The sequence below is a fragment of the Diuraphis noxia genome, unplaced genomic scaffold (genome assembly GCF_037042655.1).
Source record: "Diuraphis noxia isolate RWA-SAM2 unplaced genomic scaffold, SU_Dnox_SAM2 contig0004, whole genome shotgun sequence".
Classification (NCBI taxonomy): domain Eukaryota; kingdom Metazoa; phylum Arthropoda; class Insecta; order Hemiptera; family Aphididae; genus Diuraphis; species Diuraphis noxia.
The window spans coordinates 29,763,813-29,787,242 of record NW_028301714.1 but is presented as its reverse complement, the minus strand read 5'-3'; the positions used below and the strand labels follow the sequence as shown (position 1 = coordinate 29,787,242).

General features: G+C 26.1%; 1 protein-coding gene across 1 annotated transcript in view; it reads left to right on the top strand.

Moving 5' to 3' along the window:
* Nucleotides 1-23,430, top strand: part of LOC107163444 (uncharacterized) — a 39,995-nt gene that overhangs the window by 11,239 nt on the left and 5,326 nt on the right. Inside the window, exons 2-3 of the mRNA XM_015510886.2 lie at nt 18,528-18,730; nt 19,878-20,046. Coding sequence (XP_015366372.2) covers nt 18,528-18,730; nt 19,878-20,046 — 372 coding nt within the window. The remainder of the gene's footprint in view (nt 1-18,527; nt 18,731-19,877; nt 20,047-23,430) is intronic.

Below are 23,430 nucleotides of genomic sequence, written 5' to 3'. Positions count from 1 at the left end.
TTTACCAACGATTATTTGCAAGCTACTTATTGAATTCTCGACGTCTGGTGGGAAAATCATTTTCATTTATTTTTTTGTTACTCAAAAGATAAGAGTCATAAAACAATAAATGTTTTGAAAATTTTAAATAAAAATATTTTTTTTATTTCTGTGTATAAAATATTTGTTTCGACTTTCAAATTAAAAACCCTTGATAATCGAACACAAATTTTTTCGTTATCTGATCTTATAGCAGTTAAAAATTATTGAAAATACACAGCCACACAACTTTTTTTGGAAACCCAAAATTTAACATAAAAATCACAGGAATTTGCTATTTGTTATTTAAAAGGTATTAACTAGTTCAACTTTTCTAACAGAAATGACTTTCAATGTTGAAAGTTTAATCATTTTTACAGTTCCAAAAACAAAATTTAATCAGACGGAAAATATAAAACTCGTCACCATAAAACCAATTAGTACATTTCTCGCTCTACTCAGAATCTAAATATTGAAATATTGAATCAATGATTTCTCACTATAAGCTATCTAGACACTCAGAAAAGAAGCTGATCAATTATAAAATTTTTTTCTTTTTACAGTAAATAGTCAAATTTTTAAAATACAAACATTATTTTACATATTCTGTTGATGTAGTCCTATGAACGCAGAGGACAGTTGTACTGATATTTAGTAATATATTTAATCTCAACCGTTAATATTTTAACCTAATTCAAAGTTTGTAGTATAAAAAATATATTTGTTAGCTCAGGTTCCCTGTGCTATAATATAATACCTATCGAGTGGTGGACGTTATAACTCTCCTATAGCCTCATATCATTATTATCATAGATAATACAATAGATTTACAAAAGATTAGGTATGTAAAATTGTAATTTAATTTGATGTTATTATTAATCTATCCGTATTAGTAAATGTGAATTTTTAAAATCTATCATTCTGTTGTTCGCTATTACAATCACGTGGGCAATTATATTAAAAATTTGATAATATTTAATTACATTTTTGTTAGTCGATTAAATTTAAAAATTTTAAAATCACTCAATATAGGTATATTTCATATTAGTAAATTAATGTATTAAGAAAAAAATTATTTCTTAAGCCTTTAGTATAAAATAATAATAGAATTTAAATTCAATATATTAACATTATAGATTCTGAGTGGAGCAAGGAATGTATTGATTTTACTATGATGCATCATACGCATGTGTGTTTTTTTGTGTGTGTCGGTGATCACGTTTTGGGGCAGTAAAAATGCTTCGATTTTCGACTTCAATACCTTGTTAGATCAGAAAGTGAATCTAGTTGGTACTTAAGGGGTCAAAAGTAGCGGGTCTCATTTTACTAAATAATCGGGATGAACAAACTAAAAATTAAGGGGAAAACGGAAAATTGTATGCACAATCGGTTTTCGACAAAATTGATTTTGGTTTTTAATGTAACTTTGAAAAAAATGACCATAGATACATGAAATTTTTACCGAATTTTTATATAAATATATTCTATCCGCTATGAAATTTTCAAAAAAATGTCGATATTAACGCTGAACTATTTATAGTTATATGCAATTTTTGATCATTATTAGTTTTTTAAAATTAATATTGATAAAAATGTATTGGTTGGGTCAAAAAGCTTGAAAATTTAATACAAGACTTCAAAAGTATTGTTACAATAGCAGTTGAAAAATATTAATAATACATAGGCACGATTTTTTTTATAAGCATTTAAATTTCAAATTTTTACTAAATACGTGAAAATTATGGTAATGTTCAAATTATCTTAGATAGAAATTCATGAAAATGTTTATATTTAAATCTAAGATTTGAAAATTTAATTCAAGTTTCCTTATAAATTAATAAAATGTAATAAGAATCTATAATATATCCTAGACAGATAAACCGTCTCCACGCAGAATCATTTCTCGTATACAATGATATAATTATATCATTGGATTCAAATTCAATTCCATTCATTACAGTAACTCACTAGTAACCTACTGTACAGCAGAGCGATATTTACTTTCCCGCTTTTTTTTTAATCTAAGCTTTTTTCATATAGTATTATTACCTACGTATATAAGGTGGAACCAAAATTGATGATATTTTGTGCATGATAAAAGTTACGTCTAGTTTTGAACTCCTAAAAACCAGTATTATTTGAACATATTTTTTTTTATCATACAAAAACTTTTGTCTTATAAATAAATTACATTTCTTCAAAATGTTAAGACATAAATCACGGATTTTTCCTCTCTAATTTATTTTTCATCTGACGGACATGTTTAATATTCCTTGTTTACAAATTGATTTTTCACGCTATGTAAAATTGGTAAATACTAAATACAGTTATATCTGATGTACCTATGAATAAAGAAGACCGTTTTTTTTTTTTTTTTTTAGAGGTTTTTACATACAACTGCGATCTAAACGTAATTATTTATTTTCTCTAAATTCGGTAATTCTAATTGCACAGAACTATATAAACGGTGAAAAATCTACCAAAGATATTTAAAAACTATTAAGGATCACAGATGTTGGGTTTGAAGTTCTGTTATCCATTATAGATGGGCATTTCTTTAAACTATGGTTTGAAATCAATTGGTTTAAGATGACGTTTATTTGTTTTTCTTAATTTTTAGGAGCAAATACAATTTTGGAAAAAAGTACTCTCTAAAAGTTCTGTATCATTCCTACATATAGAATGAAACACAAACGCAGTACGACCTATATTTTATAGTCGAGAACATTTTACTTTTTAGTATTACCGGAAAAACTGACGGATCTCACAGAATGTTTTTATGATTTTCAGCAGATTACTTATTTTGTATTTTATAGGCACATAGTTTTCAACTAATTTCGTAATTTAATTTTTGATCTCCAAATAAATTTAGAATGATTTTACTTTAATAAAAATAATATTAGAATTTTTACGCAAATGTGCGTCAAATTTTTTAGTGTTTTAAAAAACCTATTTAGTAGGTACTTAAGTAAAATTAAATTTATTTTAAGAGTTAACTTATTTAGATTTGGACATTGTTAATTTAAACTATTTACAAGAACATAGCTACTTAAAATAATTATTTATTCACTAAATAATTAAATAATAGTGTACTTTTAAATTCAGACATACATTATACTAGATATTTGATGTATAGAAATAAACTTTAAGAATAATTTTTAAGAAAATGTAGGTACTTCAAAATGATCAAATCAAAAAAAAAAAATAGAAAATAAATTCAATACCAATATTACTTACAACTTTGAATATTATTATTACCTCGAGATGCCCGTAATTCTCAAACGTTCTTTTGTGATTTTCTATAGAATGAAAAAATGAACACAAATAAGTTATCAAATCATTGACAAATAATAAATTATTTAAATTCTTTAGATATTTTGATAAAATTAACATCAAAGAATAGAAAATCCGACGAACTTATGATTTTTTATGATTAAGATGAAGATCTGGTTTTTAATATTATTACGTTTAGAAACATAGATATTATATTGTATGTCTCATAAAATCTAATAAAAATGTGTGTGTATCTAGTATCTACTTCAAATCGGCTAGATAATTTGAAAAAATTACTGTGATCATGTTGTATACGCACATACGTGGTGTGTAATATATTATGTATATTATTGTTGTTCCTAATTGTCTCTCTTATGTTTTAACAGCTCAAATTTTCAATTGGCCGTCGCGTTAAATATTAGCCTCTGTCGTACCTAATAAATTTTGACACACGAATTAAGACTTACAGAAGTGGTTAGCTGCAGAATATCACTTAACGTGAATCATTAATTAAAGGCCGGGTGGATTAAGGCGTCGGTTGCGATGCGCACCGTCGCCGGTTCGAATACCGGTCATGGGCGGCATCGCTTTCCAGGCAGTTCATGCTATCTGGAAAGATAGCCCCCCCCTCCGGGCATGACAAAAACCTACGGATACCCATTCGAAATTCTGCCAAAAAACATCCACGAGTACTAAAACCCACAGTTCCACAAGCTAATAGCACTTGTTGTCGAAGCCTCAACCCCAATAAAAAAAAACAAAACATCTTAATACAAAATAATTGTATATAATGATTCGATATAGTTCAGATACTTAAATTATATTATCATACAAATTTATAACCCACCAATTACAATTTAAAAAGTACACTATACCTTATATTTATACCAATCATAATTTAACAATAAAATAAACTGAATTCACAACACTTTAAACTCGTTGTACGAATAATTACAAAGGCTGTTCCTTAAAAATAACATATATATTTCAGAATAATAATATATTGTATTTAATGTAGATACAAAATATATCATTTATAAATATAATGCATATTATAAACTTTTTCTTTTCAATATACCTAATATATTATATTGTTATGATTGATATATTTTCAATAAAAACTGATTATTAAAGTATAGGTGTATCGCTTAAATGTTAAATTTATTTAGTAACTACTGGTCTTATTAAATATCATATGGAATATTTTGATTTTGTTTGTATAACTTTTCATTGTTACTTTATCGTTTTCTTAAAAATAATAACATTTATTATCATGTATTTTATATCAGTTCAGAAAATTAGTCTAATATTATAGAAATTATAATAACATAAAATTATTAAATATTAAATTTTATTTACTTGAAAGTTGAAATTCAATGTAATATTAGAAGTAGTATATTATTAAATTATAATTTATAACACAATGATATAAATAAAAAAAATCTCAACTGTGAATTCTTATAATAAATATATTTATATATATATAATAGTTTTTGCAATGATATATTATGTAGCTTGTGATGTTTATCTTTACAAATGTTTGAAAAGTTTTAAACAAATTGGCCATTGATACTTGCTATAAATATGTAAACATTCCACTTATAATAACGTTTGAAGTCAATGATGCATGTGTTGTGTTTTGCTGCTTCCGAGATAATAATTTTAAAAAAAACAAAAAGATTTTTTAAAAACGATGATATATTATTGTACTGTTACTGTTAAGTCATTTACATTGTTGCGTATTAATGGTATTGTGTTAATGAAAATAACGAAAACGTTCAAAACATTTAGTAGCTATTATCTATTTGTTTAACAGATGTTTATAAATTACATACTATCGGAAGTTAGGACTTGTGGAGAATTTATGGAATTACTGCAATAAGCCAGTATGACATTACAACGTTATATTTTAATATATCGGATACTCGATGCAATTTAAAATGTGTATTTATGAATTTCAACAACGTAATATATATTATGATATATCTGACATATAATAACATAATTATTACATAATTATAATTATAAACCTGCAGAAATAAATACTTACGTTTTAATTTTTTGTAAGATAAGCGAATTTCATATATAAAAAAATAAATTTTTGTTATACATCATAAGTAGGTTTATCTTAACTTTTATTCGAAATTCATATAAAATAACAATTGAGCCATATTTTTCATTATGAATAGATTTTGACGCAAATTTAAACCAACCAATTTCAATATACTGAAGGTTTTTCTAAGTTTTTAAAAATATTGAATAATATTCCATAGGTCGCAAGTAAATAGTCATGCACGCTTTTGTTATTAATGCGTTGGTTTAAATTCTTAATTAGAAATGAAGTGATAGAAGATCAGTTTTTTTAAATTGAAGTATAATTTTATTTTCTTGATGGAAGTAGGTATGGTGAAAAATATTATATTGAAATATAAACGTAAAGTATCAATACAGTGGTCTAAAATGATAAGTTTTATATATCTTATTTATAAAATCTTATTTATAAACATAGGTATTTTATTTCGACTTTGCAATTTGTTTAGGAGATAATAATTTTGAGAAATATGTAATTACAAAGTAAACATATGCTTCTTATTAAACTGATTCTTATCAATTTTAAAGTATCATATTGTTAAAATACCATGATAAAACTTAGTTTTTAAAATTTTGTTTAAATTATGTGTCATGTGACAACATTGAAGTAGAATAATTACTGAAATATAACACTGACATAACATAAAATGGTAATTAAACAACAAATTATCGAAACGTCCAATTAAAATATAATTAATGTGACAAAATAAAGAAATATTTACTAAATAATTTAAAAAATGTAGAATGATTATACAGAATAAAAATATGGATTTAATAAAATACAAAGTTAAATATGGATGAAGGATCATAAATTAGTAAACATTAATTTGTTACATATCTTCAATAGCGTTATTAGTGTGGGGAGGAGAACTTAGTGGGAATCAGCACCTTTTCTATTTAATTTTTAAAGGCTATTAGACCTACTAAAACCTACGGAAAAAAAAAATTTGTAGAAATATGTTATATCGGTAGATATGTTATAATTATTAGTAAATTTCCTGCACTTAAGAAAATTATCCCGTAGTTTTTAGTTTTGTTGACTTCTGTAATATAGATATTAGATATTATATTTTTCAGTAAAGAGACTGAAAGGGGGAAGCACTCCCAGAAATCCCAAGAAACTAAATATTTGACTGTATGGTCAAAATAAAAGCGATAATACCAAGTACTACCTTACTAGGAAAATTGAAACAGAAAGGGGTAGACCGAGAGTAGTAAATTAAAAAAAAAAACATTTATTATTTGTAAAAGAGCTAGGCAAAATGCATCTCTCTTCTATTAAAACTTAAAATTACGATGATGATATAAGTATTTCATTATACATGGAAACAAAAATATATTTTTTATTTTTTTTGTCCTGGTGAAAATCATGACTATAGTCGGAAGGACTACGCCAACTTATGACGCCGAGAAATTGGTCGGCAATAAAATGTTCGACGCAGATTTGGATATTTGGATCAATAATAGTCGTTAAATATACTTACTTCATTTATCCGACACTACGCCGTATAACTCGATTTTATTGTTCGAGCTACTGATACAATTTATTATCGTCGTGTTATGTCGAAAAGAGCGTTTTTTCCGACGTCTGCATAGCTGGTCGTCACCGGAAGAGTGTTTCCGTAAGCCTTTAATTGCGTTTTTATTCCATATATAATATATAATATTATGTGTCGTTCATATATATTTATGCCTCCGACTGGATTATATTATAGTTATTAAAAGTAGTGTACCTAAAACATATTGTTCATTGCACATACCGTGATTTTATATTATGTACGTTTCGCAACCGTATTAATGGTGTCAGCAAAAGACCTCTTGAATTCGATGTAACGTATAATATTTTTTATTTTTCAATCGATCTGAACATTTTTCACTATTATTATTACGTTGCTTTTTTTTTTTTAATCCACTATTGTTGCACGTACCTTGTACCTATGTGAAACGAGAGCGTCAAGTAGACGAAAGGCCATAAAATTTAAATGAGTGAAAGGTATAATGTCGAGACTGATTTTCTACTTATCGCAAGTCAATATATTATCTTCTTAACCGGTCATTATACGGTTTTAGTTTTTATTTTTTTCAACTTCGAAGGGCTTTACATTTTTTTTTTTTTTCATTTTCAATTAAACAGTTTTACACTTTTACGCTTATATCTAAAAGTCGAAACAAAGGATAAAATTGTTTGTCACCTGATTCGCCACACGACAGAGTTTAACGAAAACCATGCATAATAACAATAGTATTATGTAAATTAAAATTAAAACTAATTTTGGTGACACCGATGATACCTACATTCGCATACATGCGTAGATATTATTTTGTTATCCTTATCAATATAAATTGACCGATTTCCGATACTACCGGATGTAATCAATTATGTTATATAGAAAGAATAATATGTATTTTGGCGAAGTGTGCGTATAAAAAATAACAATTTGTATGTATATAATAGCCCAACGGGGTCGAGTGGATGCATTGAAATAAAGTTCACTCTCACGGCTACAACACATAAGTCGTACGTCGACTTCTTTATTTGGTTTTCGCTGCATTCGATTATATTCTACTCCAAACATCATTATTTGCTGTACAAAAACAAACACAATATAAAATATTATGTTGAGCAGCACTGCAACGATGCGGAATCGTAGGTACGTATAATATTTGCTGTGTATATACTGAATCGATTGTTTCAATATCGTATACTTTCGACGAGTCAGTTGTACCTAGTCGATACACATGCAGTATTGAATTTGAATAATAACTATATATGCATACATACATACATACATTTAATATAATATTATAATTTGATATTGTTCGTAAAATGTCACGTTTCCCTCGGTGGCCCTCGCCGCCACAGTGAATGCGCAACTTATTGAACTCGTCAGATACCCAAATACGTTACTCTAAAAAACACTGTAACCGTCCGCTGGCGATTCTGTTGCCATAATATTAAATTTATACAATTTTAGGTAACACTTTTGTTGCTTATCGTGTATCGCGCATACATCGCACATAATAATATATGAACTGTGCGTATAAAACGAACACAGCACATATGAATTTAATATATGACAATGAGACTAACGTCGTGTCCTACGTGAGTGCGGCGAGTGCGGCGAAAAACAAAACAGCTTGTATTTCGCCGCATCGGACGCACCACACTGTGGCGGAACAGCATCGTCAGGATAGAATTCGTTCGCACTCGCCTCACTCGCCAGATTCACGTAGGACACGGCGTTAGACCTTATCCGTGGAACTTCGTTATGAAATACAAATAAATCGAAAAAGAGCAGGAAATTCAATGTGCGTTTATCTAACAATTATGTAACTGTAGTAATAGGAAGGAACTTAACTACATAAAAATCAAATTTGAATTTTCAATTACATAGATAGGTACTACAAAATACATGTTATTCATAACAAATGTTTTATTTTTTATTGTTCAAGATGTTACAAAACTTTTATAAATAACCAAATCTTAAATCGCTATATAGAAGTTAACGAATTTGTGAAAATCTATTTATCATAAAATATTGTGGTTATTAATTTTCTAATTGTTTTAAATATAAATGGTTAAATTTATTAACGGATAAGTCATCTAAAACTTTTATCTATACTCTGCTTGCTAAACGAAACTCTTACTTAACCCACATTATACAGAAATAAAGTATACTTTCTTTTTGGTTGAGACTAAAGAAAGTTTCTTTATCTTTACTCCGAAAATCTGTCTTATATAAAATTATATTTTTTGAGCTAAAATACAATCGCAAAACATCAATAATCATTAACCAATATATAATCTATATGTAAATTATAATGCGTATTCTACTTTTAAAGCACATAATTTTTTTAATGGGTAGATTTTATATACTTTCAATTGAAAATTTTTCAAATTTCTGTTTGATTTAGCAATACTACATGGAAGTTGTCTTTTCTTGAATTTCCAATAAATATAAAATTCGAAAAAAATGATGATATTTTATCATCAGTATGGTTTTCAAAACTTAAGGTATTGTAGATGACTCTGCGTGTCAATGCGTGTACCGACAGCTATTTACGTTCAGATCAGTCGTGATTATGTTGTCTTTTCCATTTTAGTCACTATAATTTACGTCATCTTGAACACAAAAATCCAACTCTCGCGTTACCTACTATAATACCTCAATCCAGCACGTACAAGGGCTGTAATACTACGCCAAACTTTTAAGAAGAAAATACCATATTGTGTCGAAATCTTCTAGATTGCGTTACGTATGGTACACATTGAGTGTTTTTATGGAAGTCATAATATATTTTTTTCACAAAAAGTTGATTTTATTAATTGAATTTTTCGTTTAAACTGATATTATAGGTACTTATGTTCTTTCGAAAAATAATACTATCAATTCTGTTACCGGGCAAAAAAAACTAAACAATTATACGGAATAGTTTTGGAATTGAAATTGTTCGGCAACTTTCCAATCAAAACGATTAGGTATAGATATTGAAAAAACGAACTAAATGTCTGTATTACCGTCTGTATTAATAAATCCGTGGATATTCTTTGGTCAACCAGATAATCTATAGATTAACTAAAATAAAAAAATTTGCATTGAACAGAAAAAAACGCATTTCATGTTTTTCTAAATCGTTTTTTAATTTTTATATGATATATTGGGTTATCCGTAGGAATTAGGTCTGTTAAATATTTTATATAAATCACAATTGTGTATTATTTTGAAAAAAATTGGAATAACAATCATTTATAGGTTATATGTACATAGGTACACATTTTTCATTTTAGAGCTCAACTGAAATGGGATATATTATACTTGTTCATTTCACAATAATGTTTTTCTGTTGACATTTTTTTGGATCATATACAAGGTTTTTGTATCATTTTTCTGAAAATAATTACAAATATAAACCGATATGATAGGTTTTTAGATTATATTTATAGATGGTTACTAGGTTTTACTGTACTAAAGATATATAAATACTAGGGTGTTCCTTAGCCATATGAGAAAAAAAAATAATGATATTTTTTTGGTCTAACCCCCTAAATCGGTGTGTATACATATAAAAATGAACTGCAAACATTTTTAGGTCAATCAAATAAAGTTAACCCGTGACGACTTGAAGTTAAAATTTGACCTTCCCAAGATTTAGGATAGTTTTATAAGAAGCCATCATTAATTTTGAATCGAGAAAATAATTTCAAGCTACTTTCTGATAGAAATTCATCAATATTTTTTTTCTGAAAAGATGGTAAATTGATTGTTTATTGTTTTATATTAATTTTTAATTTTTTTTAAATCTATTAAATAAACTAGATGTTTTACTTACCTAAAAATGTATTATCTATTTGGTTTGGTTGAATAATCAATCGTTTAGTTGGGTTTTTGGTTGGTTTGTAATTTTATTAGTTCACCACGCTCGCAACGGTATGATTCTCGAGCTCTGTGTATAGAAGTCTAGTTTATTACGTAATCATCTATATTAAAATTTAAAGTTTCTAAAGTAGCCTGGAGAACATATACAGAATCTCATATTTATTAAATACATTTAAGCATCACAATGTACTTTTCACAGAATCCACTGAAGTTCTCAAAATCTACGATTTAAGTCTGTTAATTTAAAGTGAATAGTGATTGGAGTAAAGCTCATTATATTATTGTATATCACATAATTTTAATGGAATTGATCAAACTTAATATACCTAGGTAGTTCAGTATTCGCTAGTAGCATAATTAGATGCTACATTCAGTTATAATAATTATCATTCTATTCAATTATAAATTATAACATAATTCCTACAAGAAACTTGCATGCGCAATTTGATATTAATGTTCACTTAATGATACGTTTAAGATAATTTGTATTAATATATTTTAATAGTACCGAAATATAACTAGGTATAGAAAAATTATTTTTTAGATATCCGTTATTTTTGAAACGATTTAAAAAATGATAAGCCACAGTGCTAAGAAAAAGTTATAGGTAAATATCATAAATAATTAACTGGCATTATATTATGAATTCTGATAAATAAAATACTAAATATGTATAAACTTTATAATAGAAACGTATATATAGTTATATACAGCCACATAATATCAGTGTATATAAAAAATCTTTATTTTAAACTATCGCCACTTTTAACAGTACCTATACCTACTAAGTAAACACAACAACAATTATTATTAAGTCGTGCAGTAATGGTGTTTCATTACAATTTTTAACATAATATTATAATATGTGGATTTATTTCTCTAACTTCTGTTGATTAGTTACCTATTTATTTTGAATTCGACATAATATCAAACAGTTAGCGGGTTTTAAGGGAACTTAACGCGAGTAGACGTTCCAGACATATACCTCACGCCACGCTACATAAAACGAATGACGCACAATATTAATTACGAAGGTGATCCGTCACCAATATCATAGGATATATTATTCTATTGTATTACCTGTTATATATAGTGAACGAGACGCGGATACTTACTGTCTTTGGTCGTTTGACATTTAATACCTGCAGGGTACTCGATCTGCAGTCGGTCCACTCGTCGGCGTGATTTTCTCGTGAATGATAAAATATCATCACGGGCACTCAACCACTCCACGAAAAACAATAAATTATCGCAGCTAAATAAATTACAGATATTCTGAAATAACGTCGTCGACTCCTTTGTACTCTGAACCATAAGAAAAAAAAAAGTGAAATGAAGGAATGAAAAAATTTCATCTTCACCGGAAATGCAATTACGTTTTACGAGATGTTATTAAAGAAGATCAAGATCACTTTGAACTGGGATGCATATTTTATTATTTCGTCGTACTATATAGTACGTGTAGTGATTTCCCAGATATTTATTATATTTTAATATTTCATACGCACATAATATTATATTTTTTTTGGGATTATTAAATTATTTTTTATACTTGTGCGTTATTGTTAGTTAGCGTTTTTGCCGACATCGTATACGTTATCTTAGACCATATAAATAATAATATTATAAATACATTACAAGACATTTATCGTTCTTTTGTATATATAAACTATCATATAGGTACCTACTCTGAAATATGCCGTTAATGGATATCCGAACTTTTGGGGTGGAAAAAATGTAAAAATAATTTCAAGAAAATTTTAAAGTCATCAATATCTTATAGGTACACGCGATTAAACTGTCGCGTATATATCTGCGAGTAACACGTGACTATACACTTTTTTCTCAGCATGTCCCTTCGACGTCAAATCCAAATGTCGGCAAAAAAATCCGATTAAGCTGTTCTTTCTGTTGTGTGTCGTGTTTAGTGTTTACAATATAATAATATATAAGAGCATGGCTTAACCGTTTCACCGTTATTATATATCTATGATGGGCTTAAATGATTATAATAATAATATATGCATCATATGTCACACTACTATCGTTTGAGGTTGACCCTTTTCCAAACAGATTTTTTTCTACCTCGAATTCATTTACATTTCATACATATTATACATAGACTCTTATTAAAATTCAGATTTTGTACTTTTCGTGATTAAAATATTTTAATGTTGTCCGTAATTAGTATTTGATACATGAGCCAAACACAGAATATTAATTTAGTATAATTTTACAATATCTATGCATATAACTATAAGTATGTAGCTAAGGTAAATAAATCGGTTCAAATAATATCAATTTAAACTACTTATATACATAGATGCGTGATACAGTTATGAACGATGTCAATCAAATGTTATCACACTGGAATGCTATTAAAGTTTTAAGTTTCTGTGCGGTTTTATTTGCAAATATTGGTATTATTCTTATGTTTTAAAATAATTAACGTTCAATTAATTCAATTTGAAAGCGCTAAATACACTCCACAGGTAATTCACGGTTTAAACAGTTGATGATCGGCTCGCTAATGATTGTTTTCTGTGAATTTATAAAGTAGTGCAAATGTCTAAAAAACACATTCAAAGGGTCAGAAAAGGAATAATGTATGTTTTACACTCGATGTTATTTAATGTCAGTATTATTGTATACGACTGAGTACTTACTATTATTTTTTCCAACAAGCTTTTCTATCAGACAAAAAAAAAAGACATGTCCTTATTATCGTTTAAATACTTTTCTTTAAAGTGTAAGTATACAAATCATTATAGCACCTAATAGTATGGTATATTTTTTTTACGCCCGTCGCCTACTTATACTTATTATTATTTATTTCAGAACGTATTGTCGAATAATATATAACATATGCTGTGTGTGTATTGTTATTTAGGGATTATTTGACGTATTATTTTTATCTGAATAAACTGAAAATTGTAATTTTATTACAACAATACAATATGAAAATAAGCTTTCGATCCATTTTACGTAAATGGATAAGCTGTAACATATATAATACATATTTCACAATTCAAATGTATATATTTAAGTATGCATTTGTAAACGTATCTTAATATAGTTTTTTTTTATAAAATCCAGTTCTCAATATAAACATTGAATATTCAATATATTGCCAAAAGTAAACATAATTTAAAATACAATTTTACCAACTGAAATTGTGAACTTATTATTACCTATACTCATATACATTATTTTATAATATATTATACAAAAGCTATATATTTGATGTTCATTCAACTTCTTATAATTAAAATTATTATTTTTACGAATATTAAAACATCAACGTTTTCAAAAATTATAAACACAATAATGCGTCTACAATTGTTTTTTTCATCTAATAACGTTATAGTAAGTAGTAATAATCTAAATTCTAAAGAGTTAAAAAAATAATTTTTACTTTACTACCCTTATTTGTTTTAATCGTGACATATAAATACAGTTTACAAAGTTATGAGTATTTTTTTTTTTAATGTATTTTACGTCTTATAAGGCTCATCGCGTTGTATTTTAAAAATATATTTTTATCATAATAAAATAACGTAAGTATAGTAAAACACATATGACTTCATGAATAATATAAATATGTATGACGTTCACCTTTCTGGATTTACTTTATAAATGGGACCTATTATATTTTTTTACGCATTGTATTCCAGAGTATAAAGAAAAACAATATTGAAATAACATTGTACTACATACCTAGTCGTTTTTACAAAATTTTAAATTTACTCTTGATAAAAATTTACATTATAGGACAATCTACTAAATTATCTTATTGGAACTTAATACGATTTGAATAATTTAGGATCAAAAGGTGTTGGTTGTTGATGTATCATTTACAATCAGGTTCACTGTTTTCATAACAATAATTATAATATTTAATTGGCTTCTACAAATATAGGGAAATTATTAAAATCATAAATTATAAGATTTGACTAATGACCATTGATACATCAACATACATAATAATTTAAGCGAAAGAGTATCAAAAATATAAATTATAATATATTCTTAAATCTGAATGATAAACATCTACCAGCTAATTTGTGTCTTAGCATTATATGAAAAAAATCAATATTACATACATTATTATACTTGGTCTTTTTGAACTTAGTTATAACAGTTGTAAAATATATGTATGAATAATCAATAACACTTTTTGTTACAGTAGAAAAGTTTTAAATAATTTTTCAGAGTTAACGCCAGGATATTTTTAACTCCAGTTACCTATAAGATAACGCGTCCCTACACAAATACAAATAGTATACTAACCTAACATAGATAATAATTATAGGATACTAATGGCTATTCGTTTTTCGTAAGCATTGACATGTCATCAGATAAGTGACGATAACTATGTATATAGAACAAATTACTTAATTAACTGTAAAAATTGCTATGAAAAGCCCTGTGTGCAGTGGAGTGCACATAAAATAACTTTAGTTGAAATTGATTGAGTACCTGTATATATATAATACCCACCTAAATCAAACTTGTAATCATTTTTTTTTTTTTTTTTGTGATTTACTTTTAAATAATAGTTTTGGGTTTTGAGGTGAAGTTACATATTGATTTCATTGCCATATAGATTCTAGTAATTTTTAGATGGTGATAGCTTAAAGGAAAACACTCTCTTTGGTTTCGATCAATATTCTTCCGAAACTTAAATACAACAAATTAAGCATTACATTTTATCACAAATAAAATTTAACTAGGTACTTCAAAAGATCTAAGTATGTTTTATTTCAAATGAATTTTAAAAATATCCGAAATAACCATTTTCAAGTTAAATAATTAATAAAACAACACGCTTCATTATATAAATTATGTTCAAAAGATATCCAAACGTCTGAACTTTTCATTTATTTAATAAGTTAAATAATAATTTATAAGACATAACAGCTAATACAACAGTAAGTTATGATATTAACATACATAAAACTATTTTATAACTCTTGAAATTAAAACTAAAATTAGGTGTTCATAGTATTTGTAGGTACTCATCACAGTCGTTTTACTATAGACGACAGCTATGTGATATTCACCTATGTACGATTACATAGTATATTTTGTATTACGTGCTTCAACTGTTAGACGTTGTCTGGCTTCAATAATGAAATAGAACGTAAAAAAAATAATATATTCATAAGACCCGTGACGGTTAAATCTAAAAACACGGGTTTTAAAAGATTAATTTTTTACCAAACACGTAGGTTAGTACCCATTCGCATCCATGTTACTGTCGGTGTCGTCATCTGATGAATTCAAAGTATCTATACCTATGTGTATTGTACAAACAAAAAGTTTTATTCGCTGTCAAAAATTACAGTCACGGCTTGGCATGACTTCGAAGATACCACGTATAATCCTAAAATCCCAACACATACCTATATTTATACACTTATAATATACAAATATTCAATATAATATATATATATATATATTATGACGTAACGACGTTCACGTACGCTATAATTATAATAATAATTTAATATATGTATGCATTCGAAAAATATTTGCGAGGAAAATTTTATTTTCGCGATATATTAAAAAAATATTCAACATTTTGAAATGCATACAAACGCAATAGTATTATTACACGATTTGGTATATAATATTATACAACGAATAAAAGTACCTATTATTAATAAAGCCAATGACCATTACGTCACGTCGCGCTGAAACTTATTGTATATTAAGTTTGCATAACAAAGATTTTTCAATCAAATGAGAATTATATTTTCAAAAATTCTTTATATTCTGTAAGTACTTACTTCCATATTTATTGCCAACCCTTCCACTCATACTTGAAAATAGTATATTACATAACAGTAATTTAATAAAGTGGTACATATATTAATTAGTTAAATACTATTTTAATTTACAATCACGAAACTGTAACAATATTATGAACAAGAAACCAATTATTATTCAGTATTTCTCGTGGCATACTCTTTATATGTAATAAGCACATATCCCTAAATGAACATAATATTATATAGTTTAAGGTATTATTATAATATTATCAAACAAAAACGAATATGATTTAAACAGTTTTACATAATATATTATTATACGGAAACGTATATGTTATTATTATACTTGTGGTGTATGTGTAATAGTATTAGTCGAACTTTCGGGAGAACAATATCTGAAAGAATCCATGATAGTAAGGATGATATAATATTATACAGAATAATTATCTTCTATGTTCCATTCAATTTCAATTCATTAATTATTTTTGTATTGTATATCTTCAATTAACTTTAACATTCATATATTGTCTTAAAAAAATTCAAAACATTTAAAATTCTCAATAGCAAATCAAATATGGTATTTTGAAAATAAATGTCCTCTGAAATTTACATTTAAATAGTAGGTATCAATAAAATATCATTGACTTATATAATATTAATTAGTACACTTAGGTCTTAGACAATGACTAGTTTTTTTTTCTATTTCTGTAAATTAATTATGAGATCAAACATAAAATAAAAAAATACAAACACTAAGATTAGATCGACTCCAAGAATCTGCGTCAGTTTTCAAAAATTTGTTTTCAATAGGACAATCATGCTTATATCAAATAACAATAAGTATTTATGCTACTTGTCCACTTTCATTCAAATATTAGTCTCACAAAATTTGTGTTTTCGATATTTATTTTATTTAGCTATGAGTATTAAACTGTTAATACATTCAAAGTATACATATTTTAAATTAAAAAATATTAATTGTCATAATTCCAAAAAATATTTTAAACTGAGTGCATATCTTAAGCTATATATTTTGGATATTGATTGTAACAATTATTGACTTACTTTAAAAACTTAAATCATTATGTCATAAAACATAATAATTTAGAAAAATTAGAGAAATGATTTTGAACTTTACCAGGTTCCAAAAACTTGAATATTTATTTTTAAAATCTAAAAAAAATCTGGCATGGACGCACAGTATAAATGGGTTAACCAGTACAAAAAAAATTAAGTTTTCCCATTGCTCGATTAAAAAAAATATTTTGTATTTAAACATCTATCAAAATGATTGTTTATACTTTGGATTTTGACACGATATATATTGTAATATATTTTATGGGTATAAATTCCATTAAGCTTATGGTGAAATACAGGGTTTATTTTATGACTGTACAGTGATACTTGCGCTTTCATAACATGTAATTAAAACATACCGAAACTGCAGTATAGCTGTTATACACCATATTATCAGCTGTGTGTAGCAACTACACGATTCCACCATTGATATTAGATAGCACTTATACTGTAATAACATAAAAAGGCGACTGCAGGCTGTCTACATTTAATGTTTTTGTCTATATCACTGAAAGGTCGTATTTGTATGAATAACTCACCATAGTTTATCATCAAACAAACGATATTTTTCATTAAGCTTTTCTAATTGTACACAACGATAATAATTCCAATATTGACTTTTTTTTTCATTTAGATAGTTTGACTATAAAATATTATGGAATACATAGCTACTATGACACCAAGATCTACATCCTACCTACACGATATGTTTTTATATTTTTATGTAACACACACATAAGATTATATTATATAGGTAATTTAGATAGAAATTTAGCAAATTCTAAAAACCTAGCAAACAATTGAAAATTTAAGTTAATGCCAAAATAGGTGTTTTTAACTTATAACTTTTGATACATTATATTCTAAGGCATATGCATATTATAAATTACAAATTTATTTATGTTTATACTTATAGAGACCAAATGTATTGGAACGCAGTGCTTCTAATGGCCTGGTCTTTGGCCACGGTCTCCGCCATTTTGGATTCCACCAGGAGTCAACGTTACTGGGAGGACACGAAATCCGATGACGTTGGTCGTTATCAAATTGACAACATGTTGAAAACCTATATGGTCAAAGGAGGAGGAAATAAACATTTCGTTACTTCCGTATTCCCTGGTATTTAATAATATGTTTAATAGTAAATTATTTATAATTTTATGACACATACAAAAAAAGACGTCAACCACCTTCATACTAAGTAGGCAATCTAAATGTTTTACAATTTCTTCGTAAATACAAAAAGTAATAGTCTATAAACAAGTGAACTTAAATAAGATCTCAACACCCAATTTTTGATCCTGTCTAGCTCTGTCATACGAATTAAAAATGATAAATCTCATGACATTTTACATCAAAAACAAGACATAAAATTAATTTTATAGTACCTAGACTAAATACTGTCTCGATAACAATTTATAAATAATATAGCTTATAATAATAATACACATTATTTATTATATTATTTAACATATTATAATATGCATGTATATATTTATTTTATCAAGACTTAAAACATTAAAAAATAATCAATTAACTTGAAAGTTTATTTCAAATATTATTATAGATTTACTATTTACACTTTGGCATTTTGACAGTTTAATAAAAGTTGACATTCGATATTTAAATTATCGCTCAAATAATATTTAAAAAATGAATGACAATATAAAAAATATATGAAACTTTTAGAGAACTTTTAAATATTTTATATGGATTTCGACTTATTTTGTTCTACATTTTATAAAGAATATAGAAATAATTAGCTTATCTTTTTAGGAATATAATAATTGATTTAAATTCTTTAAATACATTTTATTCAACTGCTATCTTAAAGGAAAGCTTTAAATGAGTTTTTTCTTATAAAGGTATATTTTCTATACATTTACTTTTTCTCTCAGTTAAATGTAGATATTTTTTCTCAAATCTAATAAAGTACAACTATTTTATCACAGAAAACCAAAAAAAATATATATATTTTAACGATTTCCTGAGAAAATGACTAAGCTCGTTTTAAATTTTGACGCATTCTCATTTATAAAAATAATTGTTGTTATATTTATATTAGTCCATTGGTTTAATAGTAGTTATCTAACAATAATTCCCATTGATAATAATTTAAACGAAATGGATACAGTTAACTGAACTTATTGAAATTATTCGTATATAATAATATTAAATGTTACTACCCAAGTATTTATTTAACACATTACCTAAATTTACGATTCTCAAAGTTCTGTTAAAATATTTTTGACAATATATCTTACAGAAATGGATGCCAGAGGATTTCATGAATATGTCTTCGATGGACTACAGCCGGATTTTCAGTGGCCGTCAATTAAATTTAAAAGGAACTATTATCCGCAAGGAATTACGTCCCGAGGATTCAGCGATGATATTTTTCACCAAAGCTTTGGAATGTTCGAGCCTTTAAAACGGTATGTAGTGGATATATTATTTACTAAATAATAAACAAATAAACTCATTAAATGGTCAAGTTGAAACTCAATAAAATAAAAAACAGTAAATACTTTATTAATAATAAATCTATACATGTAAACACTATACTATAGAAGTCCATAAAGTATTGTGATGATAATTAATCAAGTTAGACTTGTCCATATTTTAAAAACCACAACTTATAGTTTACCTATACAAATTATAAATCTCATAATAACTTATTTGTTATTAATAATTAGTAATTACAAACAACACGCACAGAAAATAATATCAAGCTCGTTAATGCTTAAAAAAAAATGTGAAAATAGATTAGAGCTTACAAAGTGGTGTAAAATATAATTTCTCCTCTTTAAAATATCTGGAGGCAACCATTCTCCTCTTTGTATCGTCAGATTACGCCAATGCTAACATCCACTTAAACGAAATACCGTACAAAAATCATTCACGCTGCAAAAATATACAAATTGATCGTTATTATTAATCATAAAAAGCTTAAAATTTTAATAAATATAAATATAAGTGGTATTTTTTTTTAGATTTTTGTATATAATTTTATTTCATTTCAAATAAAACATTCCTTCAAAAAATTACACATCTGAATTTAAAAAAAAAATATATTAACTCTGAAGAGATAAAAATGATACAAAAAAAGGCGGGTAAGTCGTGGATGTCGCTCTGCTGTACAGTAGGTTACAAGTGGGTTACTGTAATGGGTGGAATTAAATTTGAATCCAATGATATTATATCATTGTATACGAAAAACGATTCTGAACTAAGACGGTTTATCTGTCTAGAATATATATTATAGATTATTAAAAATTTTCAAATCTTAGATTTAAAAAGAAATTTTTTTATGAATTTCTAGCATAAAATAATTTATGAATTTTCGTGATTTTTACGTATGTTGTCTAAAATTCAAACTTTGAATGCTTGTAAAAAAAAAAAATTGTGCTAATATATTTCTTTTATTTTTCACCTGCTATTGTAAAAATATTAGGAGCCTTATATAAAATTTTAAATTCTAAGATATAAAAGGAAAATTTTTAATGAATTTCTAGCATAAAATAATTTATGAATTTTCGTGATTTTTACGTATGTTGTCTAAAATTCAAACTTTGAATGCTTGTAAAAAAAAATTGTGACTAAGCATTTCTTTTATGTTTCAACTGCTATTGTAAAAATATGTTAGGAGCTTTGTATTAAATTTTCAAATCTTAGAATTAAAAAGAAAAACTTTTATGAATTTCTATCTAAGATAATTTGAACATTGCCGTAATTTTGACGTATTTAGTCAAGTTTGAACTTTAAATACTTATAAAAAAAATTTTCAACCGTTTCTACCGAACACATAAATTTTTATCGATATTTATAGAAAAAAAAACTAAAAAAGTTGAAAAATTAAAATGTCAATAAACAGCTCAAAACAATGCCTATATAAACATTCAGTAAAAATTTCAAGTATCTGCGGTCATATCTGTTTTAGAGTTACACCAAAATAAAAAAATCGCTAAAAATGAAAATCCAATGTTCTAAAAATTTAAATTTCACATGCTCATAAAAATTTAATTTGAATTTCCGGTGGACTTTTCATTTGAGATAAAGATTGAAAAACTTTTAAGGAATATTGTATACATTTTCAAATCTTAGATTTAAGAAGAAAATTTTTTATGAATTTCTAGCTTAAAATATTTTGTGAAGTTTTGTGATTTTTATGTATTTTGTCAAAATTCAAACTTTGAATGCTTATAAAAAAAAATTGTGACTGAATTTCTTTTATGTTTCAACTGCTATTGTAATAATATGTTAAGAGCCTTGTATTAAATTGTCAAGCTTTTCTGCCTAACAAATACATTTTTATCGATATTAATTTAAAAAAAACTAATAATCAAATTAAATCGATAAAAATCGAAAATTTCAAATACCTATGAAAAGTTCAACTTAAGTCGAAAATTTTTGAAAAATTGCATGGTGGATAGAATATACTTATATAAAAATTCGGTCAAAATTTCATGTATCTATGGTCATTTGTTTTAAAGTTACATCAAAAACCAAAATCGATTTTGTCGAAAAATGTGTGTGCGTAAAAATTCCCGTTTTTCCTTTAAATTTTAGTTTGTTTTGCTCGATTATTTAGAAAAGTATTAAGAATTTTTCTTAACTTTTGACTCCAATGTACCAACTACATTCACTTTCTGATCGAACGAGGTACTGAAGTCAAAAATCGAAGCACTTTTACTGCCCCAAAACGTGATGACAGACACAAAAAAAAAACACACACACACATCATGGTAAAATCAATACATTAATTGCTCCGCTTAGAATCTAAAATATGATTTTTGATAAAATATATTAAGCCTGTGGTATCATATATATCTTAAATTTTTACTAATACTTAATTTAAACACATTCTTTTGTTTCAGAAATTAAAAAATTAAATTTGACTTGGGTATACACTACAATATAAGTTGTACATTCTATATTTTCGACCCATGAATAAAAAAATTAAAAACTCTACAAAGCTTATATTTACATATTACATACATTTAGAAAATACTCTTAGGTACCTTTTGCTTACTATACTTAGACGTATGCATTTTTTTTTTTATTGTTTGCTGTTATTATAAAGCTGTGTAAAATATTGTCGACTTTCTCAAATTTTCGTTAGAAACAGCTAACTCGTACTATTATTATCATTATTATTATTATTATTATTATTATTATATTCCATTACCAGATTAGAGTAAACAAAAAAGATAATATTTTATAGTTTATCACCGTGTGGTATGCATATCATACATATCATACACAGGTAGGTACTTATATATTATTATACGGAGTAGTCAGTATGTACATATTAATATTATATATTATAGTTAATACATGTGTTACGTCTAAGTGTAATCAATCTATAAGAAAGATAAATCATATACCTTACTAATTATAATCAAAACATTATCTGGTAAATAAACGTACAGCATTGTTCTGTTTATTACGAAATAATGTTTAAAATTAGACGAATTCTGAGTATATTTTTAAAACTCGTTTCTATTATTAATTTATAGTTGCGTATTTATGATTGATTAAGTATTAAATAATACTAATAAAGTATGAAAAACAATTTGAATATAGTTTATGATATGAAATAGCGTGAACGTTTCACAAAGTAAGCATACGAGCAAATCGTACGAAAATACCGCTAAGTAATAACCGACGCTAGTCGTGATAATTATATTTCACGTCGTCACGTCGGCTGATTTAACTTTTGGTTAAATTTGGTTAAAAAACTATTCGAAAATATAGTTGTGTTATAAAAAGCAAATTATTGACTAATAATGCGTATATATATATATATATTATATATA